The following is a 24,575-nucleotide window of genomic DNA, read 5'->3' as shown; positions in this document are numbered from 1 at the left end:
ATTTTAAAAAGTTCCTGGTGAAGGGTAGTGGAAGGGTTAATGCTGCATACTGTGAAGGCAGTGGTTTTCCTTCCAGCACTGATCATGTAGGGAGGGAATAAAGAGAACTGTGCAATTGTACAGTCAGAGCTGCACAGTTTTCTCTATAACAGGGCGGCGCTAAGAAAACAGGGGCCAGGTTCTGAACTGCATGGGCACTAGAGAACAGTGGTCATTGTCTCGCTCTTAAGGGTCTACCCTAGAAATAAAGGAACACTCCCCCAGCAAAATGTATGCATATAAATGTTCCAAGAGCAAGTGTAAAAAACGTCTAATTCTAAAGCAACTTTGCACAAATGAATGTACAGATGAATATAAGAAACTTTGTAATAGATCTTATTAAAGAATACTTCCTTCTCCACTTATCAGGTTGCTCTATAGGTAGTCTATTTATATACAATCTTCCTCCATTCTCACGTCACACAGAAGTCTATGGAGAGAGGAGGCTGTTAATACATTTTTTGCTTCGTTCTGTGCAATGATTGGCAGTATCAGAAGAGCTCTCCCATAGTGTAGCAGAGTGTCTTTTTCCAGTTGCCTCCTATCCATAGACTTCTATGTTAAAAAAAAATTAACCTGTTAAGTTGAGAAGGAAACAGATTTTGTGCAGAAGATATATTACAAAGTTTCTTATATTCACTTGTACTATCCATTTATGTAATGTTGTAGTATAGCTGGTTGTACACTTTAACCTACAAAGGAAGTCTACTTCCATTTTGTGTATTTTTATGGGGGAAATCTCTTCATCTCACACAACCTTCTACCAGAAGCTCTGCTTAGAATTGTACCAGTGCAGGTGTCAGTACAACCAGGAAGCCATATTGATTTTCATCTCACCCAGTTTATGTTTTGCACAATGAGACATTTTTATTAAAATATTTTTTTTGATACTTCCATTTTACGATGTCTAAGCTACAAGTAAAATAAATATATAACAATGTTTTAGTAAAATACCTAAATCTACATGTCGCAAAATGTAGGAGTTATATTAGCGAAGAAAAAAAAATAAAAAGAATTCATCAAGTCCGTAGAAAATATAAAGTCCGTCTTCTGAATGTGCTACAATGATATGTGCGAGACACGTCCAAGATGGTGGAAACGGCGGCCAGAACTCATCATATGCTGGAGAATGAGAATTGCAAGAGTCGGCCTCCAGGGGGCGCCATTATTTCCAGGAGGCCTGTAGTCCCATTAATATCAGGAGATACAGAAATCTGCGTAAATCCAAATATTTCAGTCTAAAAGTTGAAATCCTTCATTTTTTTGTTGAATGAAGCCCATCACCTGACACTGCGGCTATGCCAATGTTCTTTGTCTTGGCTTGATTCTTGGGTACAGCTGAAAATGACAGAAGGTAAAATAGGTTACTTTGATTATATAGTATATATAGAAGTCGAATCTGGCTCCCTTACTGAAGACAACCCCTCCCCATACTGTCCATAGGTTATCACCAGCTTATAAACATGCCAGCAGTTTCACGTATCTGCCATTTGCTACCATTTTGAAGAGGTGGAAGCCCTAGATGGAGGCAGAATGAGGCAAAAATTCCAGAACTCCAGTTTTTAGGTGTGACTGCTCGTGGATGGTAGTAGTACTTACCCCGAGTAGATTACGTGGGACGTATCCTTCCTTGTCCTGTAAGCGGGCCCACCACCAGTCCGTTTCATTGTCATCCTCCCTGTGTATGACAGTCATGCAGTCCCCTTCCTTGAGGGTCAGCTCATCATCATTTTCCACCGCATAGTCCCATAAAGCGTAGATGACACCGCGGTTCATGATGCCCATCTTCTCCTGGACACCTGTATAGACATGGCACACACTGAGTGATACAAGACTACAGGACAGATGTACTCGCATCACTAAATCACCAAGGACAGAGCCGGCCATATTCTAGTCTCACTATAAGCAGCAACTACATGGACATCGGGTACAAGAATATAACTACTATAATACTACTCCTATGTACAATAATCTAACTACTATAATACTACTCCTATGTACAAGAATATAACTACTATAATACTACCTCCTATGTACAAGAATATATCTACTATAATACTGCTCCTATGTACAAGAATATAACTACTATAATACTGCTCCTATGTACAAGAATATAACTACTATAATACTGCTCCTATGTACAAGAATATATCTACTATAATACTGCTCCTATGTACAAGAATATATCTACTATAATACTGCTCCTATGTACAAGAATATAACTACTATAATACTGCTCCTATGTACAAGAATATAACTACTATAATACTGCTCCTATGTACAAGAATATAACTACTATAATACTGCTCCTATGTACAAGAATATAACTACTATAATACTGCTCCTATGTACAAGAATATAACTACTATAATACTGCTCCTATGTACAAGAATATAACTACTATAATACTACTCCTATGTACAAGAATATAACTACTATAATACTGCCCCTATGTACAAGAATATAACTACTATAATACTGCTCCTATGTACAAGAATATAACTACTATAATACTGCTCCTATGTACAAGAATATAACTACTATAATACTGCCCCTATGTACAAGAATATAACTACTATAATACTGCCCCCTATGTACAAGAATATAACTACTATAATACTACTCCTATGTACAAGAATATAACTACTATAATACTGCCCCCTATGTACAAGAATATAACTACTATAATACTACTCCTATGTACAAGAATATAACTACTATAATACTACTCCTATGTACAAGAATATAACTACAATAATACTGCCCCTATGTACAAGAATATAACTACTATAATACTGCCCCCTATGTACAAGAATATAACTACTATAATACTACTCCTATGTACAAGAATATAACTACTATAATACTACTCCTATGTACAAGAATATAACTACAATAATACTGCCCCTATGTACAAGAATATAACTACTATAATACTGCCCCCTATGTACAAGAATATAACTACTATAATACTACTGCTATGTACAAGAATATAACTACTCTAATACTGCTCCTATGTACAAGAATATAACTACTATAATACTGCTCCTATGTACAAGAATATAACTACTATAATACTACTCCTATGTACAAGAATATAACTACAATAATACTGCCCCTATGTACAAGAATATAACTACTATAATACTGCCCCCTATGGACAAGAATATAACTACTATAATACTACTCCTATGTACAAGAATATAACTACTATAATACTGCTCCTATGTACAAGGATATAACTACTATAATACTGCTCCCTATGTACAAGAATATAACTACTATAATACTGCTCCTATGTACAAGAATATAACTACTATAATACTGCCCCTATGTACAAGAATATAACTACTATAATACTGCCCCCTATGTACAAGAATATAACTACTATAATACTACTCCTATGTACAAGAATATAACTACTATAATACTGCTCCTATGTACAAGAATATAACTACTATAATACTGCTCCTATGTACAAGAATATAACTACTATAATACTGCTCCTATGTACAAGAATATAACTACTATAATACTGCTCCTATGTACAAGAATATAACTACTATAATACTGCCCCTATGTACAAGAATATAACTACTATAATACTGCCCCTATGTACAAGAATATAACTACTATAATACTGCTCCTATGTACAAGAATATAACTACTATAATACTGCTCCTATGTACAAGAATATAACTACTATAATACTGCTCCTATGTACAAGAATATAACTACTATAATACTGCCCCTATGTACAAGAATATAACTACTATAATACTGCTCCTATGTACAAGAATATAACTACTATAATACTGCTCCTATGTACAAGAATATAACTACTATAATACTGCTCCTATGTACAAGAATATAACTACTATAATACTGCTCCTATGTACAAGAATATAACTACTATAATACTGCCCCTATGTACAAGAATATAACTACTATAATACTACTGCTATGTACAAGAATATAACTACTATAATACTGCTCCTATGTACAAGAATATAACTACTATAATACTGCTCCTATGTACAAGAATATAACTACTATAATACTACTCCTATGTACAAGAATATAACTACTATAATACTGCTCCTATGTACAAGGATATAACTACTATAATACTGCTCCCTATGTACAAGAATATAACTACTATAATACTGCTCCTATGTACAAGAATATAACTACTATAATACTGCCCCTATGTACAAGAATATAACTACTATAATACTGCCCCCTATGTACAAGAATATAACTACTATAATACTACTCCTATGTACAAGAATATAACTACTATAATACTGCTCCTATGTACAAGAATATAACTACTATAATACTGCTCCTATGTACAAGAATATAACTACTATAATACTGCTCCTATGTACAAGAATATAACTACTATAATACTGCTCCTATGTACAAGAATATAACTACTATAATACTGCTCCTATGTACAAGAATATAACTACTTTAATACTACTCCTATGTACAAGAATATAACTACTATAATACTGCTCCTATGTACAAGGATATAACTACTATAATACTGCTCCTATGTACAAGAATATAACTACTATAATACTACCTCCTATGTACAAGGATATAACTACTATAATATTACTCCTTTGCACTGTTATGAGCAGTGTCCTTTACTGAACCTCTTCTTGTAAACCTATTTTGGGATTAGATGGCAGATTATGAGGCCTGGTCTGTGGTTGCTCTGAGTTAGTCCTTGTATGTACAGTTAATGGTCCTGTAGGTGGTCCCATCACAAATGATGTCACACACCGATACCACATCTTGTAGTACATCACTAAACCCTCTAGGTCAGTATCTGAGATACAACACGGTGTCTGTGGCCACCACACATGACTTGCAGGCCTATCCACTAGGGGTTAATGAGAGTTCACTGCTGAGTAATATAATCCGCAGGCAAATGATTATTCTGTCATCCTGGAGCGCTGAGATCTCTAATCTGTCACATTCCAGGCATGCAGAGTAATCCAGCTTCAGCATCCGCTAATGTATAACCGCCAGCGGAGATCTCCCGCTTCACATGGAAGGTCATCATGTGATCGACAGAGTTGCTGCTCCATCATGTGACATCCTATTGCTGCGGCTTCTTCAAACTTCATGGCCCTGGTTATCAATATGCAAGTCCTGGAAAACCCCTTTAAGGGCGGTCAATCCTTGTGTCCACACAGAGCACTGGATATTGGGCGCTTACCGTACAGGAACTGGGAGCACTGGCTGTACCCCTCCTCCATCTCCTCACACTTGTCCGCTGCCGTCTGTCGGTCGCTGTAAGTCATGGCGAATACGGCAGCTCCGGACTCCACCAGGAATTTACACACCTGCACATTGTTACATGAGGCGGCGCAGTGCAGCGGGGTCCTGACCGCAACAGAGGGGAGGCCGTTAAAAAATGCATCACAGGTAAAGATCTCAAAACACACAAACATACTCGTATATATAGAAATTTGCATCCAAGGTCATCCTAGTCACGTGATGGACGCACAGGTGCACGGCTCACTGCACTGTGTCTCTGTTCATCACATGACCAGATAGTTAACCCCTGGAAGCCCACATTGAATGTTCTTTGTCGCCACTATCCGTAACCCAACACTGACGTACCAGCCGTCGCTGTCTGCTGCGTTTACATTCACGCCAAACTGTACGAGGAATTTGACGATTTCGGTGTGACCAGCACACACGGCGTTGTGGAGGGCTGTGATCCCCTCGTCGTTGGGCTGACTGGGATCTTCCACCTGCAAAAGAGGAAGAAAATACAACATTACCGCTCCAGTCACAGCCAGAGCAGCGAGCAGGATTTACAGCCGCATTTACTAGCACAATAAACCTCATCCATCATGGCGAGTGAGCCGGAGAGGGGGACAAGGACACTATTCAGCAGCCGCTTCCTGGAGGAATGTTATATGGGGGAAGGGAAGGACTAATTAGAACTAATAAGAGGTTTATAATAATTCGGAATGATCTAGCCAGGCCTCAGCAGATCTCACTCACCCCACACGCAGTTCACCTCTAATCAGGCGCCATGATGTTGTGCCAGGTCTGCACTTCTGGCTGATTCTGACCCTGGATCACAAGAACAGAACCAGCCCCGTCCCCCAGGTCACTTCCGTTTTCACAGGTAGCTACTTGTGCCATGATGGCTGGTGTACTACAGTCTGCCATCCCCCACAATACAGGTAAACTACCTCTGAAAACTGGAGACGGAGGAGCAAAATGGCGGCTGACTGATCATATGACCCAGGGTCAGAATCAGTCCAGAAACCACCAGGTCCAGCTTGAAGGAACCAAGTCCCTGGGAAATCCCTTTAAAGGGATTCTACCATTAAAGCAACATTTTTTCTAATTACCACGTTGGAATAGCCTTAAGAAAGGCTATTCGTCTCCTACTAGAGATGAGCGAACAGTGTTCTATCGAACTCATGTTCGATCGGATATTAGGCTGTTCGGCATGTTCGAATCGAATCGAACACCGCGTGGTAAAGTGCGCCATTACTCGATTCCCCTCCCACCTTCCCTGGCGCCTTTTTTGCTCCAATAACAGCGCAGGGTAGGTGGGACAGGAACTACGACACCGGTGACGTTGAAAAAAGTAGGCAAAACCCATTGGCTGCCGAAAACATGTGACCTCTAATTTAAAAGAACAGCGACGCCCAGCTTCGCGTCATTCTGAGCTTGCAATTCACCGAGGACGGAGGTTTCCGTCCAGCTAGCTAGGGCTTAGATTCTGGGTAGGCAGGGACAGGCTAGGATAGGAAGGAGAAGACAACCAACAGCTCTTGTAAGAGCTAAATTCCAGGGAGAAGCTTGTCAGTGTAACGTGGCACTGACGGGCTCAATCGCCGCAACCCAGCTTTCCCAGGATCCTGAATGGAATACACTGTCAGTGTATTCCCGTATACCCGATATATACCCCGATACCCGTTCCAACGGTGTGCCCCCCCACCTTCACCCCAGAAATACCCTGCAAGTCCCCTAGCAATAGAATTGGGGCTATATACACCCACAATTTTTACTACTGGTATACAGTGCCATTGTCTGACTGGGAATTCAAAGAATATATTGGGAATACAAATACCCTCATTTCTTGCTACTGCCATATAGTGCCAGTTTCTGACTGGTAATTCAAAGAATATATTGGGGTTACGTGCACCCACAATTTTTACTACTGGTATACAGTGCCATTGTCTGACTGGGAATTCAAAGAGTATATTGGGAATACAAATACCCTCATTTCTTGCTACTGCCATATAGTGCCAGTTTCTGACTGGTAATTCAAAGAATATATTGGGGTTACGTGCACCCACAATTTTTACTACTGGTATACAGTGCCATTGTCTGACTGGGAATTCAAAGAATATATTGGGAATACAAATACCCTCATTTCTTGCTACTGCCATATAGTGCCAGTGTCTGACTGGGAATTCAAAGAATATATTGGGGTTACGTGCACCCACAATTTTTACTACTGGTATACAGTGCCATTGTCTGACTGGGAATTCAAAGAATATATTGGGAATACAAATACCCTCATTTCTTGCTACTGCCATATAGTGCCAGTGTCTGACTGGGAATTCAAAGAATATATTGGGGTTACGTGCACCCACAATTTTTACTACTGGTATACAGTGCCATTGTCTGACTGGGAATTCAAAGAATATATTGGGAATACAAATACCCTCATTTCTTGCTACTGCCATATAGTGCCAGTGTCTGACTGGGAATTCAAAGAATATATTGGGGTTACGTGCACCCACAATTTTTACTACTGGTATACAGTGCCATTGTCTGACTGGGAATTCAAAGAATATATTGGGAATACAAATACCCTCATTTCTTGCTACTGCCATATAGTGCCAGTGTCTGACTGGGAATTCAAAGAATATATTGGGGTTACGTGCACCCACAATTTTTACTACTGGTATACAGTGCCATTGTCTGACTGGGAATTCAAAGAATATATTGGGAATACAAATACCCTCATTTCTTGCTACTGCCATATAGTGCCAGTGTCTGACTGGGAATTCAAAGAATATATTGGGAATACAAATACCCTCATTTCTTGCTACTGCCATATAGTGCCAGTGTCTGACTGGGAATTCAAAGAATATATTGGGGTTACGTGCACCCACAATTTTTACTACTGGTATACAGTGCCATTGTCTGACTGGGAATTCAAAGAATATATTGGGGTTATAAATACCCTCATTTCTTGCTACTGCCATATAGTGCCAGTTTCTGACTGGTAATTCAAAGAATATATTGGGGTTACGTGCACCCACAATTTTTACTACTGGTATACAGTGCCATTGTCTGACTGGGAATTCAAAGAGTATATTGGGAATACAAATACCCTCATTTCTTGCTACTGCCATATAGTGCCAGTTTCTGACTGGTAATTCAAAGAATATATTGGGGTTACGTGCACCCACAATTTTTACTACTGGTATACAGTGCCATTGTCTGACTGGGAATTCAAAGAGTATATTGGGAATACAAATACCCTCATTTCTTGCTACTGCCATATAGTGCCAGTTTCTGACTGGTAATTCAAAGAATATATTGGGGTTACGTGCACCCACAATTTTTACTACTGGTATACAGTGCCATTGTCTGACTGGGAATTCAAAGAATATATTGGGAATACAAATACCCTCATTTCTTGCTACTGCCATATAGTGCCAGTGTCTGACTGGGAATTCAAAGAATATATTGGGGTTACGTGCACCCACAATTTTTACTACTGGTATACAGTGCCATTGTCTGACTGGGAATTCAAAGAATATATTGGGGTTATAAATACCCTCATTTCTTGCTACTGCCATATAGTGCCAGTTTCTGACTGGTAATTCAAAGAATATATTGGGGTTACGTGCACCCACAATTTTTACTACTGGTATACAGTGCCATTGTCTGACTGGGAATTCAAAGAGTATATTGGGAATACAAATACCCTCATTTCTTGCTACTGCCATATAGTGCCAGTTTCTGACTGGTAATTCAAAGAATATATTGGGGTTACGTGCACCCACAATTTTTACTACTGGTATACAGTGCCATTGTCTGACTGGGAATTCAAAGAGTATATTGGGAATACAAATACCCTCATTTCTTGCTACTGCCATATAGTGCCAGTTTCTGACTGGTAATTCAAAGAATATATTGGGGTTACGTGCACCCACAATTTTTACTACTGGTATACAGTGCCATTGTCTGACTGGGAATTCAAAGAATATATTGGGAATACAAATACCCTCATTTCTTGCTACTGCCATATAGTGCCAGTGTCTGACTGGGAATTCAAAGAATATATTGGGGTTACGTGCACCCACAATTTTTACTACTGGTATACAGTGCCATTGTCTGACTGGGAATTCAAAGAATATATTGGGGTTATAAATACCCTCATTTCTTGCTACTGCCATATAGTGCCAGTTTCTGACTGGTAATTCAAAGAATATATTGGGGTTACGTGCACCCACAATTTTTACTACTGGTATACAGTGCCATTGTCTGACTGGGAATTCAAAGAGTATATTGGGAATACAAATACCCTCATTTCTTGCTACTGCCATATAGTGCCAGTTTCTGACTGGTAATTCAAAGAATATATTGGGGTTACGTGCACCCACAATTTTTACTACTGGTATACAGTGCCATTGTCTGACTGGGAATTCAAAGAGTATATTGGGAATACAAATACCCTCATTTCTTGCTACTGCCATATAGTGCCAGTTTCTGACTGGTAATTCAAAGAATATATTGGGGTTACGTGCACCCACAATTTTTACTACTGGTATACAGTGCCATTGTCTGACTGGGAATTCAAAGAATATATTGGGAATACAAATACCCTCATTTCTTGCTACTGCCATATAGTGCCAGTGTCTGACTGGGAATTCAAAGAATATATTGGGGTTACGTGCACCCACAATTTTTACTACTGGTATACAGTGCCATTGTCTGACTGGGAATTCAAAGAATATATTGGGAATACAAATACCCTCATTTCTTGCTACTGCCATATAGTGCCAGTGTCTGACTGGGAATTCAAAGAATATATTGGGGTTACGTGCACCCACAATTTTTACTACTGGTATACAGTGCCATTGTCTGACTGGGAATTCAAAGAATATATTGGGGTTATAAATACCCTCATTTCTTGCTACTGCCATATAGTGCCAGTTTCTGACTGGTAATTCAAAGAATATATTGGGGTTACGTGCACCCACAATTTTTACTACTGGTATACAGTGCCATTGTCTGACTGGGAATTCAAAGAATATATTGGGAATACAAATACCCTCATTTCTTGCTACTGCCATATAGTGCCAGTGTCTGACTGGGAATTCAAAGAATATATTGGGGTTACGTGCACCCACAATTTTTACTACTGGTATACAGTGCCAATTTCTAACTAGGAATTCAAAATGCGCAAGGCTCCCGGAAAGGGACGTGGACGAGGCCGTGGGCGAGGTCGGGGGAATGGTTCTGGGGAGCAAGGTAGCAGTGAAGCCACAGGGCGTCCCGTGCCTACTCCTGTGGGGCAGCAAGCATTGCGCCACTCCACAGTGCCAGGGTTGCTTGCCACATTAACTAAACTGCAGGGTACAAACCTTAGTAGGCCCGAGAACCAGGAACAGGTCTTGCAATGGCTGTCAGAGAACGCTTACAGCACATTGTCCAGCAGCCAGTCAGACTCTGCCTCCTCTCCTCCTATTACCCAACAGTCTTGTCTTCCTTCCTCCCAAAATTCCGAAGCTTTACAGAACAATAACCCAAACTGTCCCTGCTCCCCAGAGCTGTTCTCCGCTCCTTTCATTGTCCCTCAACCTGCCTCTCCACGTCACGATTCCACGAACCTAACAGAGGAGCATCTGTGTCCAGATGCTCAAACACTAGAGTCTCCTCCATCTCCGTTCGATTTGGTGGTGGATGACCAGCAACCCACCCTCATCGACGATGATGTGACGCAGTTGCCGTCAGGGCATCCAGTTGACTGGCGCATTGTGCGGGAGGAGGAGATGAGACAGGAGTTGGAAGAGGAAGTGGTGGATGATGAGGACACTGACCCGACCTGGACAGGGGGGATGTCAAGCGGGGAAAGTAGTGTGGATGTTGAGGCAGGTGCAGCACCAAAAAGGGTAGCTAGAGGCAGAGGCAGAGGTCAGCAGCTTAGGCGAAGCCAGGCCACACCCGGAATCTCCCAAGATGTTCCAGTTCGTACCCAGCCCCGAAAAACTCCCACCTCGAGGGCACGTTTCTCGAAGGTGTGGAGTTTTTTCAAGGAATGCGCCGAGGACAGATATAGTGTTGTCTGCACAATTTGCCTCTCGAAATTGATTAGGGGCTCTGAGAAGAGCAACCTGTCCACCACTTCAATGCGCCGTCATTTGGAATCCAAGCACTGGAATCAGTGGCAGGCAGCAACGGCAGGACAAAGGCCGCCTGCCGTTCACGCCACTGCCACTGCCTCTGCCTCTGCCACTGCCACTGCTGACTGTGCTGGCGATGCACTCCAGAGGACGAGCCAGGACACCACTTCATCTGCCTCCGCCACTTTGTTGACTTCTACCTCATCCTCCCCTGGTCCTGTCTTATCTCCTTCTCCTGCACCATCAAAGGCACCATCAGGCGTTTCTTTACAACAACCCACCATCTCTCAGACATTGGAGCGGCGGCAGAAATACACTGCTAACCACCCACACGCGCAAGCCTTGAACGCCAACATCGCTAAACTGCTGGCCCAGGAGATGTTGGCGTTCCGGCTTGTTGAAACTCCCGCCTTCCTGGACCTGATGGCAACTGCGGCACCTCGCTATGCCGTCCCTAGCCGTCACTACTTCTCCCGGTGTGCCGTCCCCGCCTTGCACCAGCACGTGTCACTCAACATCAGGCGGGCCCTTAGTTCCGCGCTTTGCACAAAGGTCCACTTGACCACCGACGCGTGGACAAGTGCATGCGGACAGGGACGCTACATTTCACTGACGGCACACTGGGTGAATGTAGTTGAGGCTGGGACTGCTTCCCAAACTGGCCCGGTGTACCTCGTCTCCCCGCCTAACATTCCTGGCAGGGACACGAGAAGAACACCCCCCTCCTCCTCCTCCTCTACCGCCTCCTCCTCCGCCACCGCCTCCTCCTCCGCCACCGCCTCCTCCTCCGCTGTTAGATTGACCCCAGCTACGAGTTGGAAACGTTGCAGCACTGGCGTTGGTAGACGTCAGCAGGCTGTGCTGAAGCTGATCAGCTTGGGGGACAGACAGCACACTGCCTCCGAGGTGAGGGATGCCCTCCTCGATGAGACGGCAATATGGTTTGAGCCGCTGCACCTGGGCCCAGGCATGGTCGTTTGTGATAACGGCCGGAACCTGGTAGCAGCTCTGGAGCTTGCCGGACTCCAACATGTTCCATGCCTGGCCCACGTCTTCAACCTAGTGGTGCAACGTTTCCTAAAGAGCTACCCCAATGTTCCAGAGCTACTGGTGAAAGTGCGGCGCATGTGCGCCCACTTTCGCAAGTCGACAGTAGCCGCTGCTAGCTTAAAATCTCTCCAGCAACGCCTGCATGTGCCACAACACCGGCTTTTGTGCGACGTCCCCACACGCTGGAACTCAACGTTTCAGATGTTGAATAGAGTGGTTGAGCAGCAGAGACCTTTGATGGAATACCAGCTACAAAACCCTAGGGTGCCACAAAGTCAGCTGCCTCAGTTTCACATCCATGAGTGGCCATGGATGAGAGACCTTTGTGACATCCTACGGGTCTTTGAGGAGTCCACAAGGAGGGTGAGCTCTGAGGATGCGATGGTGAGCCTTACAATCCCGCTCTTGTGTGTTCTGAGAGAATCCCTGATTGACATCAGGGATAACTCAGATCACACAGAGGAGTTAGGGATAGCATCCGATCCGTCACAGCTGGAGAGTAGGTCCACACATCTGTCCGCTTCACTGCGTTTAATGGAGGAGGAGGAGGAGGAGGAGGAGGAGGAAGAAGAGTTGTCCGATGATGTGATGGTGATACAGGAGGCTTCCGGGCAACTTCGAATCGTCCCATTGTTGCAGCGCGGATGGGTAGACATGGAGGATGAGGAGGAAATGGAGATTGAACTTTCCGGTGGGGCCAGAGGAGTCATGCCAACTAACACTGTGGCAGACATGGCTGAGTTCATGTTGGGGTGCTTTACAACCGACAAGCGTATTGTCAAAATCATGGAGGACAACCAGTACTGGATCTTTGCTATCCTTGACCCCCGGTATAAAAACAACATCTCGTCTTTTATTCCGGTAGAGGGGAGGGCCAATCGCATCAATGCTTGCCACAGGCAATTGGTGCAGAATATGATGGAGATGTTTCCAGCATGTGACAGTGGCGGCAGGGAGGGCAGTTCCTCCAGTAGGCAACCAAGTTCTCACCGGTCCACACAAACGAGGGGCACACTGTCTAAGGTCTGGGACACCTTGATGGCACCCCCTCGCCAAAGTGCCGCCACGGAGGGTCCTAGTGTCACCAGGCGTGAGAAGTATAGGCGCATGTTGCGGGAATACCTTTCCGACCACAGCCCTGTCCTCTCCGACCCCTCTGCGCCCTACACGTATTGGGTGTCGAAGTTGGACCTGTGGCTTGAACTTGCCCTATATGCCTTGGAGGTGCTGTCCTGTCCTGCCGCCAGCGTCCTATCTGAGAGGGTGTTCAGTGCAGCCGGTGGCATCATCACTGACAAGCGCACCAGTCTGTCAGCTGAGAGTGCCGACCGGCTCAATTTGATAAAAATGAACCACCACTGGGTAGAGCCGTCATTTTTGTGCCCACCTGTGTAAAGCACCCCAACATGAAACTCCATGTCTGTACTCAACCTCTCCAATTCCTCCGCATCCTCATACTCATCCACCATAAGCGTTGCACAATTCTGCTAATACTAGGCTCCCTCCAACATGATTTCCCCCAACTCTGCTGGTTAGAGGCTCCCTCCACCCTGATTTCCACCAACTCTGCTGGTTAGAGGCTCCCTCCACCCTGCTTTCCCACAACTCTGCTGGTTAGAGGCTCCTTCCACCATGAATTTGCCCAAACTGGGCTGTTTAGAGGCTCCCTCCACCATGAATTGGTCCAAACTGGGCTGGTTAGAGGCTCCCTCCACCATTAATTGGTCCAAACTGGGCTGGTTAGAGGCTCCCTCCACAATTAATTGGTCCAAACTGGGCTAATTAGAGGCTCCCTCCACCATGAATTGGTCCAAACTGGGTTTTTTAGAGGCTCCCTCCACCATGAATTGGTCCAAACTGGGCTGGTTAGAGGCTCCCTCCACCATTAATTGGTCCAAACTGGGCTGGTTAGAGGCTCCCTCCACAATTAATTGGTCCAAACTGGGCTAATTAGAGGCTCCCTCCACCATGAATTGGTCCAAACTGGGTTTTTTAGAGGCTCCCTCCACCATGAATTTGCCCAAACTGGGCTGTTTAGAGGCTCCCTCCACCATGAATTGGTCCAAACTGGGCTGGTTAGAGGCTCCCTCCACCATGAATTTCCCAAAACTTGGCTGTTTAGAGGCTCCCTCCACCATTAATTGGTCCAAACTGGGCTGGTTAGAGGCTCCCTCCACCATGAATTGGTCCAAACTGGGCTGGTTAGAGGCTCCCTCCACCATTAATTGGTCCAAACTGGGCTGGTTAGAGGCTCCCTCCACCATGAATTTGCCCAAACTGGGCTGTTTAGAGGCTCCCTCCACCATGAATTGGTCCAAACTGGGCTGGTTAGAGGCTCCCTCCACCATGAATTTCCCAAAACTTGGCTGTTTAGAGGCTCCCTCCACCATTAATTGGTCCAAACTGGGCTGGTTAGAGGCTCCCTCCACCATTAATTGGTCCAAACTGGGCTGGTTAGAGGCTCCCTCCACCATGAATTTGCCCAAACTGGGCTGGTTAGAGGCTCCCTCCACCATGAATTTGCCCAAACTGGGCTGTTTAGAGGCTCCCTCCACCATTAATTGGTCCAAACTGGGCTGGTTAGAGGCTCCCTCCACCATGAATTTGCCCAAACTGGGCTGTTTAGAGGCTCCCTCCACCATGAATTTGCCCAAACTGGGCTGTTTAGAGGCTCCCTCCACCATTAATTGGTCCAAACTGGGCTGGTTAGAGGCTCCCTCCACCATGAATTTGCCCAAACTGGGCTGTTTAGAGGCTCCCTCCACCATGAATTGGTCCAAACTGGGTTTTTTAGAGGCTCCCTCCACCATGAATTGGTCCAAACTGGGCTGGTTAGAGGCTCCCTCCACCATGAATTTCCCAAAACTTGGCTGTTTAGAGGCTCCCTCCACCATGAATTGGTCCAAACTGGGCTGGTTAGAGGCTCCCTCCACCATTAATTGGTCCAAACTGGGCTGGTTAGAGGCTCCCTCCACCATGAATTTGCCCAAACTGGGCTGTTTAGAGGCTCCCTCCACCATGAATTTGCCCAAACTGGGCTGTTTAGAGGCTCCCTCCACCATGAATTGGTCCAAACTGGGTTTTTTAGAGGCTCCCTCCACCATGAATTGGTCCAAACTGGGCTGGTTAGAGGCTCCCTCCACCATGAATTTCCCAAAACTTGGCTGTTTAGAGGCTCCCTCCACCATGAATTGGTCCAAACTGGGCTGGTTAGAGGCTCCCTCCACCATTAATTGGTCCAAACTGGGCTGGTTAGAGGCTCCCTCCACCATGAATTTGCCCAAACTGGGCTGGTTAGAGGCTCCCTCCACCATGAATTTGCCCAAACTGGGCTGTTTAGAGGCTCCCTCCACCATTAATTGGTCCAAACTGGGCTGGTTAGAGGCTCCCTCCACCATGAATTTGCCCAAACTGGGCTGTTTAGAGGCTCCCTCCACCATGAATTTGCCCAAACTGGGCTGTTTAGAGGCTCCCTCCACCATTAATTGGTCCAAACTGGGCTGGTTAGAGGCTCCCTCCACCATGAATTTGCCCAAACTGGGCTGTTTAGAGGCTCCCTCCACCATGAATTGGTCCAAACTTGGCTGTTTAGAGGCTCCCTCCACCATGAATTGGTCCAAACTGGGGTGGTTAGAGGCTCCCTCCACCATTAATTGGTCCAAACTGGGCTGGTTAGAGGCTCCCTCCACCATGAATTTGCCCAAACTGGGCTGGTTAGAGGCTCCCTCCACCATGAATTGGTCCAAACTGGGGTGGTTAGAGGCTCCCTCCACCATTAATTGGTCCAAACTGGGCTGGTTAGAGGCTCCCTCCACCATTAATTGGTCCAAACTGGGCTGGTTAGAGGCTCCCTCCACCATGAATTTGCCCAAACTGGGCTGGTTAGAGGCTCCCTCCACCATGAATTGGTCCAAACTGGGTTTTTTAGAGGCTCCCTCCACCATGAATTTGCCCAAACTGGGCTGGTTAGAGGCTCCCTCCACCATGAATTGGTCCAAACTGGGGTTTTTAGAGGCTCCCTCCACCATGAATTTGCCCAAACTCTGCTGGTTAGAGGCTCAATCCACCCTGATTTTCAAAACAAATGTTGGTGCCAACCTCAACTTACTACAAGGGCCAAATTCACTGCTGGTGACAAGCTCTCCTCACTGCAAGTGCCAAATACACATGTTTCAAGGTGTTTTCCTACTGTCAGAGAGGTGGTATTGAGTGTGTAAAGTGTGTAGTTGTTAGGCTGTGATGTTGGGGTAATAGAGGGTCTTTGGTGTGTTAGATGCCCCCAGACATGCTTCCCCTGCTGTCCCAGTGTCATTCCAGAGGTGTTGGCATCATTTCCTGGGGTGTCATAGTGGACTTGGTGACCCTCCAGACACGGATTTGGGTTTCCCCCTTAACGAGTATCTGTTCCCCATAGACTATAATGGGGTTCGAAACCCGTTCGAACACACGAACATTGAGCGGCTGTTCGAATCGAATTTCGAACCTCGAACATTTTAGTGTTCGCTCATCTCTATCTCCTACCTTTAGATGTGGTCTCCGTCGCGCCGTTCCTTAGAAATACCAGTACTTACCGGTATGCTAATGAGGTCTTGGCAGCAATGAGGGCGTCCTTCTTCATCTGCCTCCTCCCCTTGTCTGTCGCCGGCGGCCATATTTCCAAGGCTGCAATTGCGCGCATGCACAGTACGCTCCTCACATCTTCGCCGAACAGAGTGTACTGTGCATGCTCAGTAAGGTCCATATAGCCCTCCGCCGCCTGGATGAGTTCACTCGCGCGTCGGAGGGCTGTACGGACCTTACTGAGCATGCGCAGTACACTCTGTTCGGCGAAGATGTGAGGAGCATACTGCGCATGCGCGCAATTGCAGCCTTGGAAATATGGCCGCCGACCGGCATGCGCAGTCGGCTCTAACAGGGTCTCGCTGTCAGAGCCGACTGCGCAGGCGTCAGACATGACGAAGAAAGAAGACGACAGACAAGGGGAGGAGGCAGATGAAGAAGAAGGACGCCCTCATTGCTGCCGAGGCCTCATTAGCATACCGGTAAGTACCGGTATTTCTAAGGAACGGCGCCGTGGAGACCACATCTAAAGGTAGGAGACGAATAGCCTTTCTTAAGGCTATTCCGACGTGGTAATTAGAAAAAAAGTTGCTTTAAAGCCCAACTAAACGTTCAGATTTTCTTGCATCTTTTGAGTCATTAATCCATTTTGTAATATATTTTATTAACATATTTTGTCGCCTTTCTGTGAGATTCGTCAATTTCACGATTTCATTATTTCTCTATGTAGAGCGGTCCGCTGCTTCTTATTGTGTATAGAGTACAGGCTGTGTGACGTATACAGAACATGAAAGTTGGGGGCGGTTATATCTCAGGCATTACATAACTTTTGGCCATATGAAGTGGAAATTCAGAGCTGTCGCACCCCCTCCCACCTGCGAATGAAGCCCCTATTATATGGATAGTGGACCACTTGCAAAGATGGGAATACCCCTTTAATAACTCAGCCCCCCACGTTTATCAGGTATATCCAATTCTTGCAAGAGCTTTGTTACTGGCTGAGTGAAAACATCACTTACCTCATAGATTATTCTCTGCACGAGGTCGAATTCTCCTTCCAAGGAGGAGTCAAGAAGCAGGGCCAGGGGGTTAAACCTCACCCTCATCCCATGGTTGATCCTCTCAGAGCCGTTCTTCCTCAGGTTTGTTCTTTTACCCTATAAAAAAAAAAAAAAAAAAAGTCATGTGTAAGTGGATACCAAAGCTAGGCCCTGAAGCCTGCACTACCACACTGCCACCCATCCATTCCCTAATAACTCCAGGCAGAGGGTGAACGGACCGATGGCCGCCAAGATCTTCACTGACTTTTAGAGAAGTTATAGACAGAGACAAGAAAGAGCTTATGTCCTAAGTGTCCGGAAAGTGGGGAGAGATGGAAAAAGTGTGAGTGCAGGATCAGACTACACAAGGTCTGTCTGTAGTCTGTAACTATGGAGCCGCACAGGTCTGCATCGAAGCTGTATATACAGAACAGGAGAAGATGTGAAGGATCGTGTAGAATATCAGCTTCACTATTTTGCACCAGTCTTGCAGTCACAGATTATGAAGACTGCGGAACGCTTGGCACCAACCGAGATGAAGCTACAGTCACGTGACCCTAACATGTCACCATGAAAGAAAAACTCTCGACATACAAAAGATAAAAGATGGCTGCTATATACAAACATCATGAACAGAGACGGCATCTGGTACTTACTGGAGGAAGAGAGAACTGGCCGGTGATCTCTGGAGGACTCAGGTTACTGGTATCCTCCACCACGCTGTCCTGTTCTCCAGCTGTGGGATATGGAGGTGGGGGGTAAGGAGGATACTCCTCAACATAGGTTTCTGGGGGTTGTGGCAGTTCTGGATCTTGCTCTGTTTCCACAGGGGGAGGTGGGAGAACCTCAAACGGAATACCCTCGGGGATACTGTCAGGGCCCAACTCTGGTGATGGAATCTCAATGTCCTCAGGAAACATGTTTATGTCCTCCTCAGAAGGAACAACGTCCATGACGTGTAGTGTTGAAGAGGTCTCAGAGGGTACCTCAGTGTCTATGTCTGCAGTTACCTGGGTACCTTCTGCAGAACTCTCGGAGATGGAGGTGACAGTAGTCTGTTTAGGGGCAGAGATAGTCTCCATGGCGGCCAGAGTAGTCCTCTGGTACAGGAGCTTCTGAATATTTGGTCCATTAGGTCCTTCAGGTTCGGTGATGGAGCTCCGTTTTTTCAGAGGCCTGGGAGCGTTGTAAAGCTTCTTCCTGAGAGCCTCCAGGTCTGCGTCGCTCTGGTTCCGGTACGGGTTAGACAGGAATGGAAGGAGTTTGGTCGGACTCAGCGGACGAGGAATTCTCTCAGTCTCCTGGGTCTCGTTTCCAGATGCTGGAACTTCAGTCTCGGGCTCTGGGCTGGCTGATTTACCATCTAACTGGGTGCCATCTGCAGGTAGGTGACCATTCGGCTGGTTCTGGGCGGCGCCTCCACCAATTACTGGTTTACCATACACTGAGAAGAGAAAGTATTCAGGTCAGGATTAGAGATCTGAGAGCTTCCATTAAAAAATAAATAAATCAGATCCCTTTATGTAAAATAAAGTTTAAAGGGGATGTCTGATTTGGAAAATCCTCTACAAACACCCTATATGTGAATATAAAGGGGTACAAGAGGCTTCTGACCCAAGAAACCAGCACCATGTAATTTCTAATTCTACCTGTGGTGATGATGCAAAGGAATGAAACACTTGGTGCCAGGCGTGAACTGTAACATATAGAGACGGACAGAGCTGGGATTCATGTAATAGGCACAGATGTGAAGCCCTGCCCCACTGTCTAGTGGTGATGTGTGGTACTGCAGCACTATTCCTATTACTTGAAAAGGATGTGAGCCACTTTCAGCCTTGTCTGCTTCTACAGCTTCCAGTGGCCAAAAGCAGCCAGATCAACTGATCGGTTCAGGTTCCAGATGTTGGACTCCCACTGATCAGACACTGGTGACCTATCTTGTCTACAGTTCATCAGTATATAAAACTGTGGGGACCCAGAAACCTCCTTAAAGGGGTTCTCCAAGGAGCCTTTGAACAGTTCTTTATTTCAAGGCAGCAAATCTGGGGGTCCCAGGTTCTCTCTAACCGCAGGCCACATGATTAGAATCAGCACCTTGGTCCAGGGGTCGATTTTCCTCCTTCCTCCTCTGCCATTTTCCCCGGTATGGACCTGTGCTGCCCGCCCCATAGCACAAGTAACTAGTAGTGAACACAGGGGAAGAAGGAGGTGGAGCGACCAAGGGGCCGGGTGCTGGTTACAATCATGCGACTTGGAGTCTAAAAGCCCCGAAGTAAGTAACATATTAACCGGTTAAGGACCAGGCCCAAAAGTATGTTAAAGACCAGGCCTCTTTTTTCAAAACTGACATGTGTCACTTTAAATGGCAATAACTTTGAGACGCTTTAACTTACACAAATGAATTTGAGATGGTTTTCTCGTAACACATTATACTTCATGTTAGTGGTAAACACTAATCAATATTTTTGCATTTATTTATAAAAAAACTAGGAAATTTGATGGAAATTTGAAAAAAATTGCAATTTTCAAAATGTGAAATTCTCTGCTTTTCAGGCGGATAGTCATACCATCCAAATACATGAATAAATATTATCTCCCATATCTCTGCTTTATATTGGCATCATCTTTTGATTGTATTTTAATTTATTTTGGACGTCACAAGGCTTACAAGTGTAACAGCAATTTTCCAGATTTACAAGAAAATTCTCCAAACTCCAAATTTTTTAGGGACCACTTCAGTTCTGAAAGTAATTATAAAGGCCTGTATAATAGAAACCCCCATAAATTACCCCATTTTCAAAACTGCACCCCTCAAATTATTCAAAACAGCATTTGGGATGTTTGTTAACCCTTTAAGCATTTCATAAGAATAAAAATAATATGGCAGTGAAATTTAGACATTTCATTTTTTTTCACTAATACATTCATTTAGACCCAAAATTAACACATTCACAAAGGGTTGAAGGAGAAAATGCATCTGACAGTTTATTGAGCAATTTCTCCCGTGCACAGAAATACCCCACATGTGGGTGTAAACTGATTTTTGGGCACACGGCAGTGCATGGAAGGGAAGGAGCGACACTGGGTGTTTGAACAGCAGATTTTGCTGGAATAATTTTCAGCGCCATGCCTTATTTGCAGAGACCCTAGAGTACCAAAACAATGGAAACCCCCCAAAAGTGACCCCATTTTAGAATCCACACCCCTCACAGAATTCATCAAGGGGTATAGTCAGCATTTAGACCCTACAGTTGTTTCACAGATTTTACTAACATTGGGATGTGTAAATGAAAAATTACTAAAATGTCACTTTATCTCCAAAGTTTTCATTTTCACAAGGGGTTAAAGGAGTAAAAGCCCCCCACAGTTTGTTAAACAATTTCTCCTGAACACGGCAATACCCCATATGTGGCTATAATCTGCTGTATGGGAACATGGCGGGGCTCAGAATGGAAGGAGCGCTATTTGGCTTTTGGATGGCAGATTTTGCTGGAATAATTTTAGGTGCCATGTCGCATTAGCAGAGCCCCTAGAGTACCAATACAGTGGAAACCCCCTAAAAGTGACCCCATTTGGGAAACTACACCCCCCCACAGAACATATTAAAGGGTAGAGTGAGCATTTTGACCCTACAGCTGTTTCACAGATTTTATTAACATTGGGCCATGAAAATGAAAAATTACTTTTTTTTCAACAAACTGTCAATTTAGCCCCAAATTTTTAATTTTCACAAGAGGATAAAGGAGAAAAAGCTCCATAAAGTTCGTTACACAAATTCTGCTGAACACAGAAATGCCCCATATGTGGTCATAATCTGCTGTATGGGAACATGGCGGGGCTCAGAATGGAAAGAGGGCTATTTGGCTTTTGGAGGGCAGATTTTGCTGGAATATTTTTCAGGTCCCATGTCGCATTTGCAGAGCCCCTAAAGTACCAATACAGTGGAAACCCCCTATAAGTGACCCCATTTTGGAAACTACACCCCTCATAGAATTTGTCTAGGGGTAGAGTGAGTATTTTGGCCTCACAGGTGTTTCACAGATTTTATTAACATTGGGACGTGAAAATGAAAAATTACTTTTTTTCCCAATAAATTGTCCATTTAGCGCCATAGTTTTAATTTTGCAAATAGTTTAAGAATTAAAAGCCCCCCACAGTTTGTTACACAATTTCTTCTGAACACGGCAATACCCCATATGTGGCCAAAATCTGCTGTATGGGTACATGCTGGGGCTCAGAATGGAAAGAGCGCTATTTGGATTTTGGAGGGCAGATGTTGCTGGAATAGTTTTCAGGTGCCATGTCGCATTTGCAGAGCCCCTAAAGTATCAATACAATGGAAACCCCTCAAAAGTGACCCCATTTTAGAAACTACACCTGTCAAGGAATGTATCAAGGGGTATTATCATTTTGAGCCTAAAATGCTTCCCAAAAATTAATGTACAAAATGAAAATTGAAATTTTTAAAAATATGCCATTTCGGTGCCCAATACGTTGCACCCACTTTGTGTTGTCAGAGACCTGCACTCCTAAAACTATTAAGTGGGCCATCCCGGGGGTCAAAAAATTATATATGTGGGTGTAAACTGCTGCTTGGGCACACAGCAGGGCTCAGAAGGGAAGGACCACTGTGCGTTTTAGCTTTTGGGATACAGATTTAGAGGGACCCTCTGGGCGCCATGATGTTTTTGCAGAGCCCTGGAGATTCCAGTAAACTGGAATTCACCAAGAAGTGACCCCATTTTGTAGGGGCAATTTTAGGGTCTCTGCAAATGTGACGTGGTGTCCAAAAACGAAGAATCTAAATCTGCACTCCAAAAGCACATATTGCTCCTTCACATCTGCACCCTGCTGGGTACCCAAATAGCAGTGTATGCCCACATGTATGACACTGGTGTACCCCGGATAACGTACTTAATGCCATATGTGGGTAGAATCGGCTGTTTGGGCACAACCGGGGACAGAAGGGAAGGAGCGCTATTTTGGTTTTTGGAGCACAGTTTGTTTTTTTTTGCCACTTTTGCAAAGCCCCTGAATTGCCAATAAAGTGGAATCCGCAGACATGTCACCCTATTTTGGACACTACCCCACTGATGGGATTTATCAAGTGGTGTAGCGAGAATTTTTAACCCTTGAGTGTTGCATTTATTTAGTTTCCAGAAATGAAATCGCAACTGATAGAGAAGTTAAAAATGAAAATTTTACAGATTTGCCATTTCAGTGTGCAACATGTTGTGCCCGACTTATGTCAGCAGAGACACTCCAAAAACTGTTAAACGGGTATCCCAGGCACAACAGCTTTTAGAGCGTTCATCTCTGATACAAGTCGGGCACAATATATTAGGCACTGAAAGGACGTATTCCTGGAAAAATGGTCATTTTCACCTCTCACAATCCACTACAGTTATAGTTATATATATATAAAGTTATAGCAACACTTGGGGGTTAAAAATGCTGTCTGTACCCCTGGATAAATCCTTCAGGGGTGTAGTTTCCAAAATAAGGTAATTTATCAGGGGATTCCAAATTACTGGCGTTTCAGCTCTACAAAAGTGTCATGGCATCCAAAAACCAAACCGTCTGTGCTCCAAAAACCAAATGACCCTTCTTCCCTTCTGTGTCCGGCTGTGCCCTAGTATCAGTTTATACCCACATATGACATTATGTCCGTTATCCGGGGGTACACCAGTGTCATACATGTGTCATACATGTGTCATAAACTGCAGTTTGGACGTACAGCAGGGTGCAGAAGGGAAGGAGCGCTATGCGGCTTTTGGAGCACAGATTCAGATGTTTGGTATCTGGACGCCATGTCATGTTTGTAGAGCCTGTAAGGTACCAGAAAAGTGGATTCCATGGGGTACCAGGAGTGACCCCATTTTGAAAACTGCACCCCTCAAAGAATTTATCAGGGGGTGTAGTGAGTATTAGTATCCCGGACGTGACTGCACAGCGGATGGCGAAGAGGGAATGTATAAGCTGTGCGGAGGACATTGCAAACACCAAATTCCCTACTATGTCCCCGTAGCTCCTATGATTGGGGGAGTCACTCTGGGGGTCACTTTAGGGGTCACTTCTGGTGTCTGTTCCCTCATAAGCTGTAAATCTGGGGTGTCCCCTGATATCCGCTCACACAGCTTATATATTCCCTACATGACGCACCCAGTTGTGTTCTAATAATTTGGCGATTTTTGAGGGTTTTTGTCTTCACATTGTGAGATGCTATATTTTCTTTATGTTTCTGGTGACGCGGCCATATAAGGGCTTATTCTTTGCGGGATGAGATGCATTTCGTAATGACACCATTTTTGGGTGTCTACATCTTATTGAATACATTTTATTAACCCTTTTTTGCTGGATTTAAAAAAAAAAAAAATCAATCCTGGCATTGAGCTTTACTTTTTTAATTTTGCGCCATGCAGCGTACAGTATAAGTAACATGTTCCCTTTATTCTGTGGGTCGGTACGGTTACGG

The 24,575-nt window shown here is 44.5% G+C and overlaps 1 protein-coding gene across 3 annotated transcripts in view; it reads right to left on the bottom strand.

Moving 5' to 3' along the window:
- Nucleotides 1-895: 895 nt before the first annotated feature.
- TP53BP2 (tumor protein p53 binding protein 2) overlaps nucleotides 896-24,575 on the bottom strand; it is a 49,671-nt gene continuing 25,991 nt past the window's right edge. For all 3 annotated transcript variants that reach the window (XM_075267218.1, XM_075267220.1, XM_075267219.1), the window contains exons 14-19: nucleotides 18,757-19,544; nucleotides 18,080-18,217; nucleotides 5,680-5,813; nucleotides 5,273-5,439; nucleotides 1,639-1,838; nucleotides 896-1,377 (exon numbers count right to left, since the gene is read on the bottom strand). In XM_075267218.1, the coding sequence (XP_075123319.1) occupies nucleotides 1,336-1,377; nucleotides 1,639-1,838; nucleotides 5,273-5,439; nucleotides 5,680-5,813; nucleotides 18,080-18,217; nucleotides 18,757-19,544 (1,469 nt within the window). In that variant the 3' untranslated portion in view covers nucleotides 896-1,335. The remainder of the gene's footprint in view (nucleotides 1,378-1,638; nucleotides 1,839-5,272; nucleotides 5,440-5,679; nucleotides 5,814-18,079; nucleotides 18,218-18,756; nucleotides 19,545-24,575) is intronic.

Source organism: Leptodactylus fuscus, chromosome 3 (genome assembly GCF_031893055.1).
Source record: "Leptodactylus fuscus isolate aLepFus1 chromosome 3, aLepFus1.hap2, whole genome shotgun sequence".
NCBI lineage: Eukaryota > Metazoa > Chordata > Amphibia > Anura > Leptodactylidae > Leptodactylus > Leptodactylus fuscus.
This window is presented reverse-complemented; position numbering and strand designations above follow the sequence as displayed.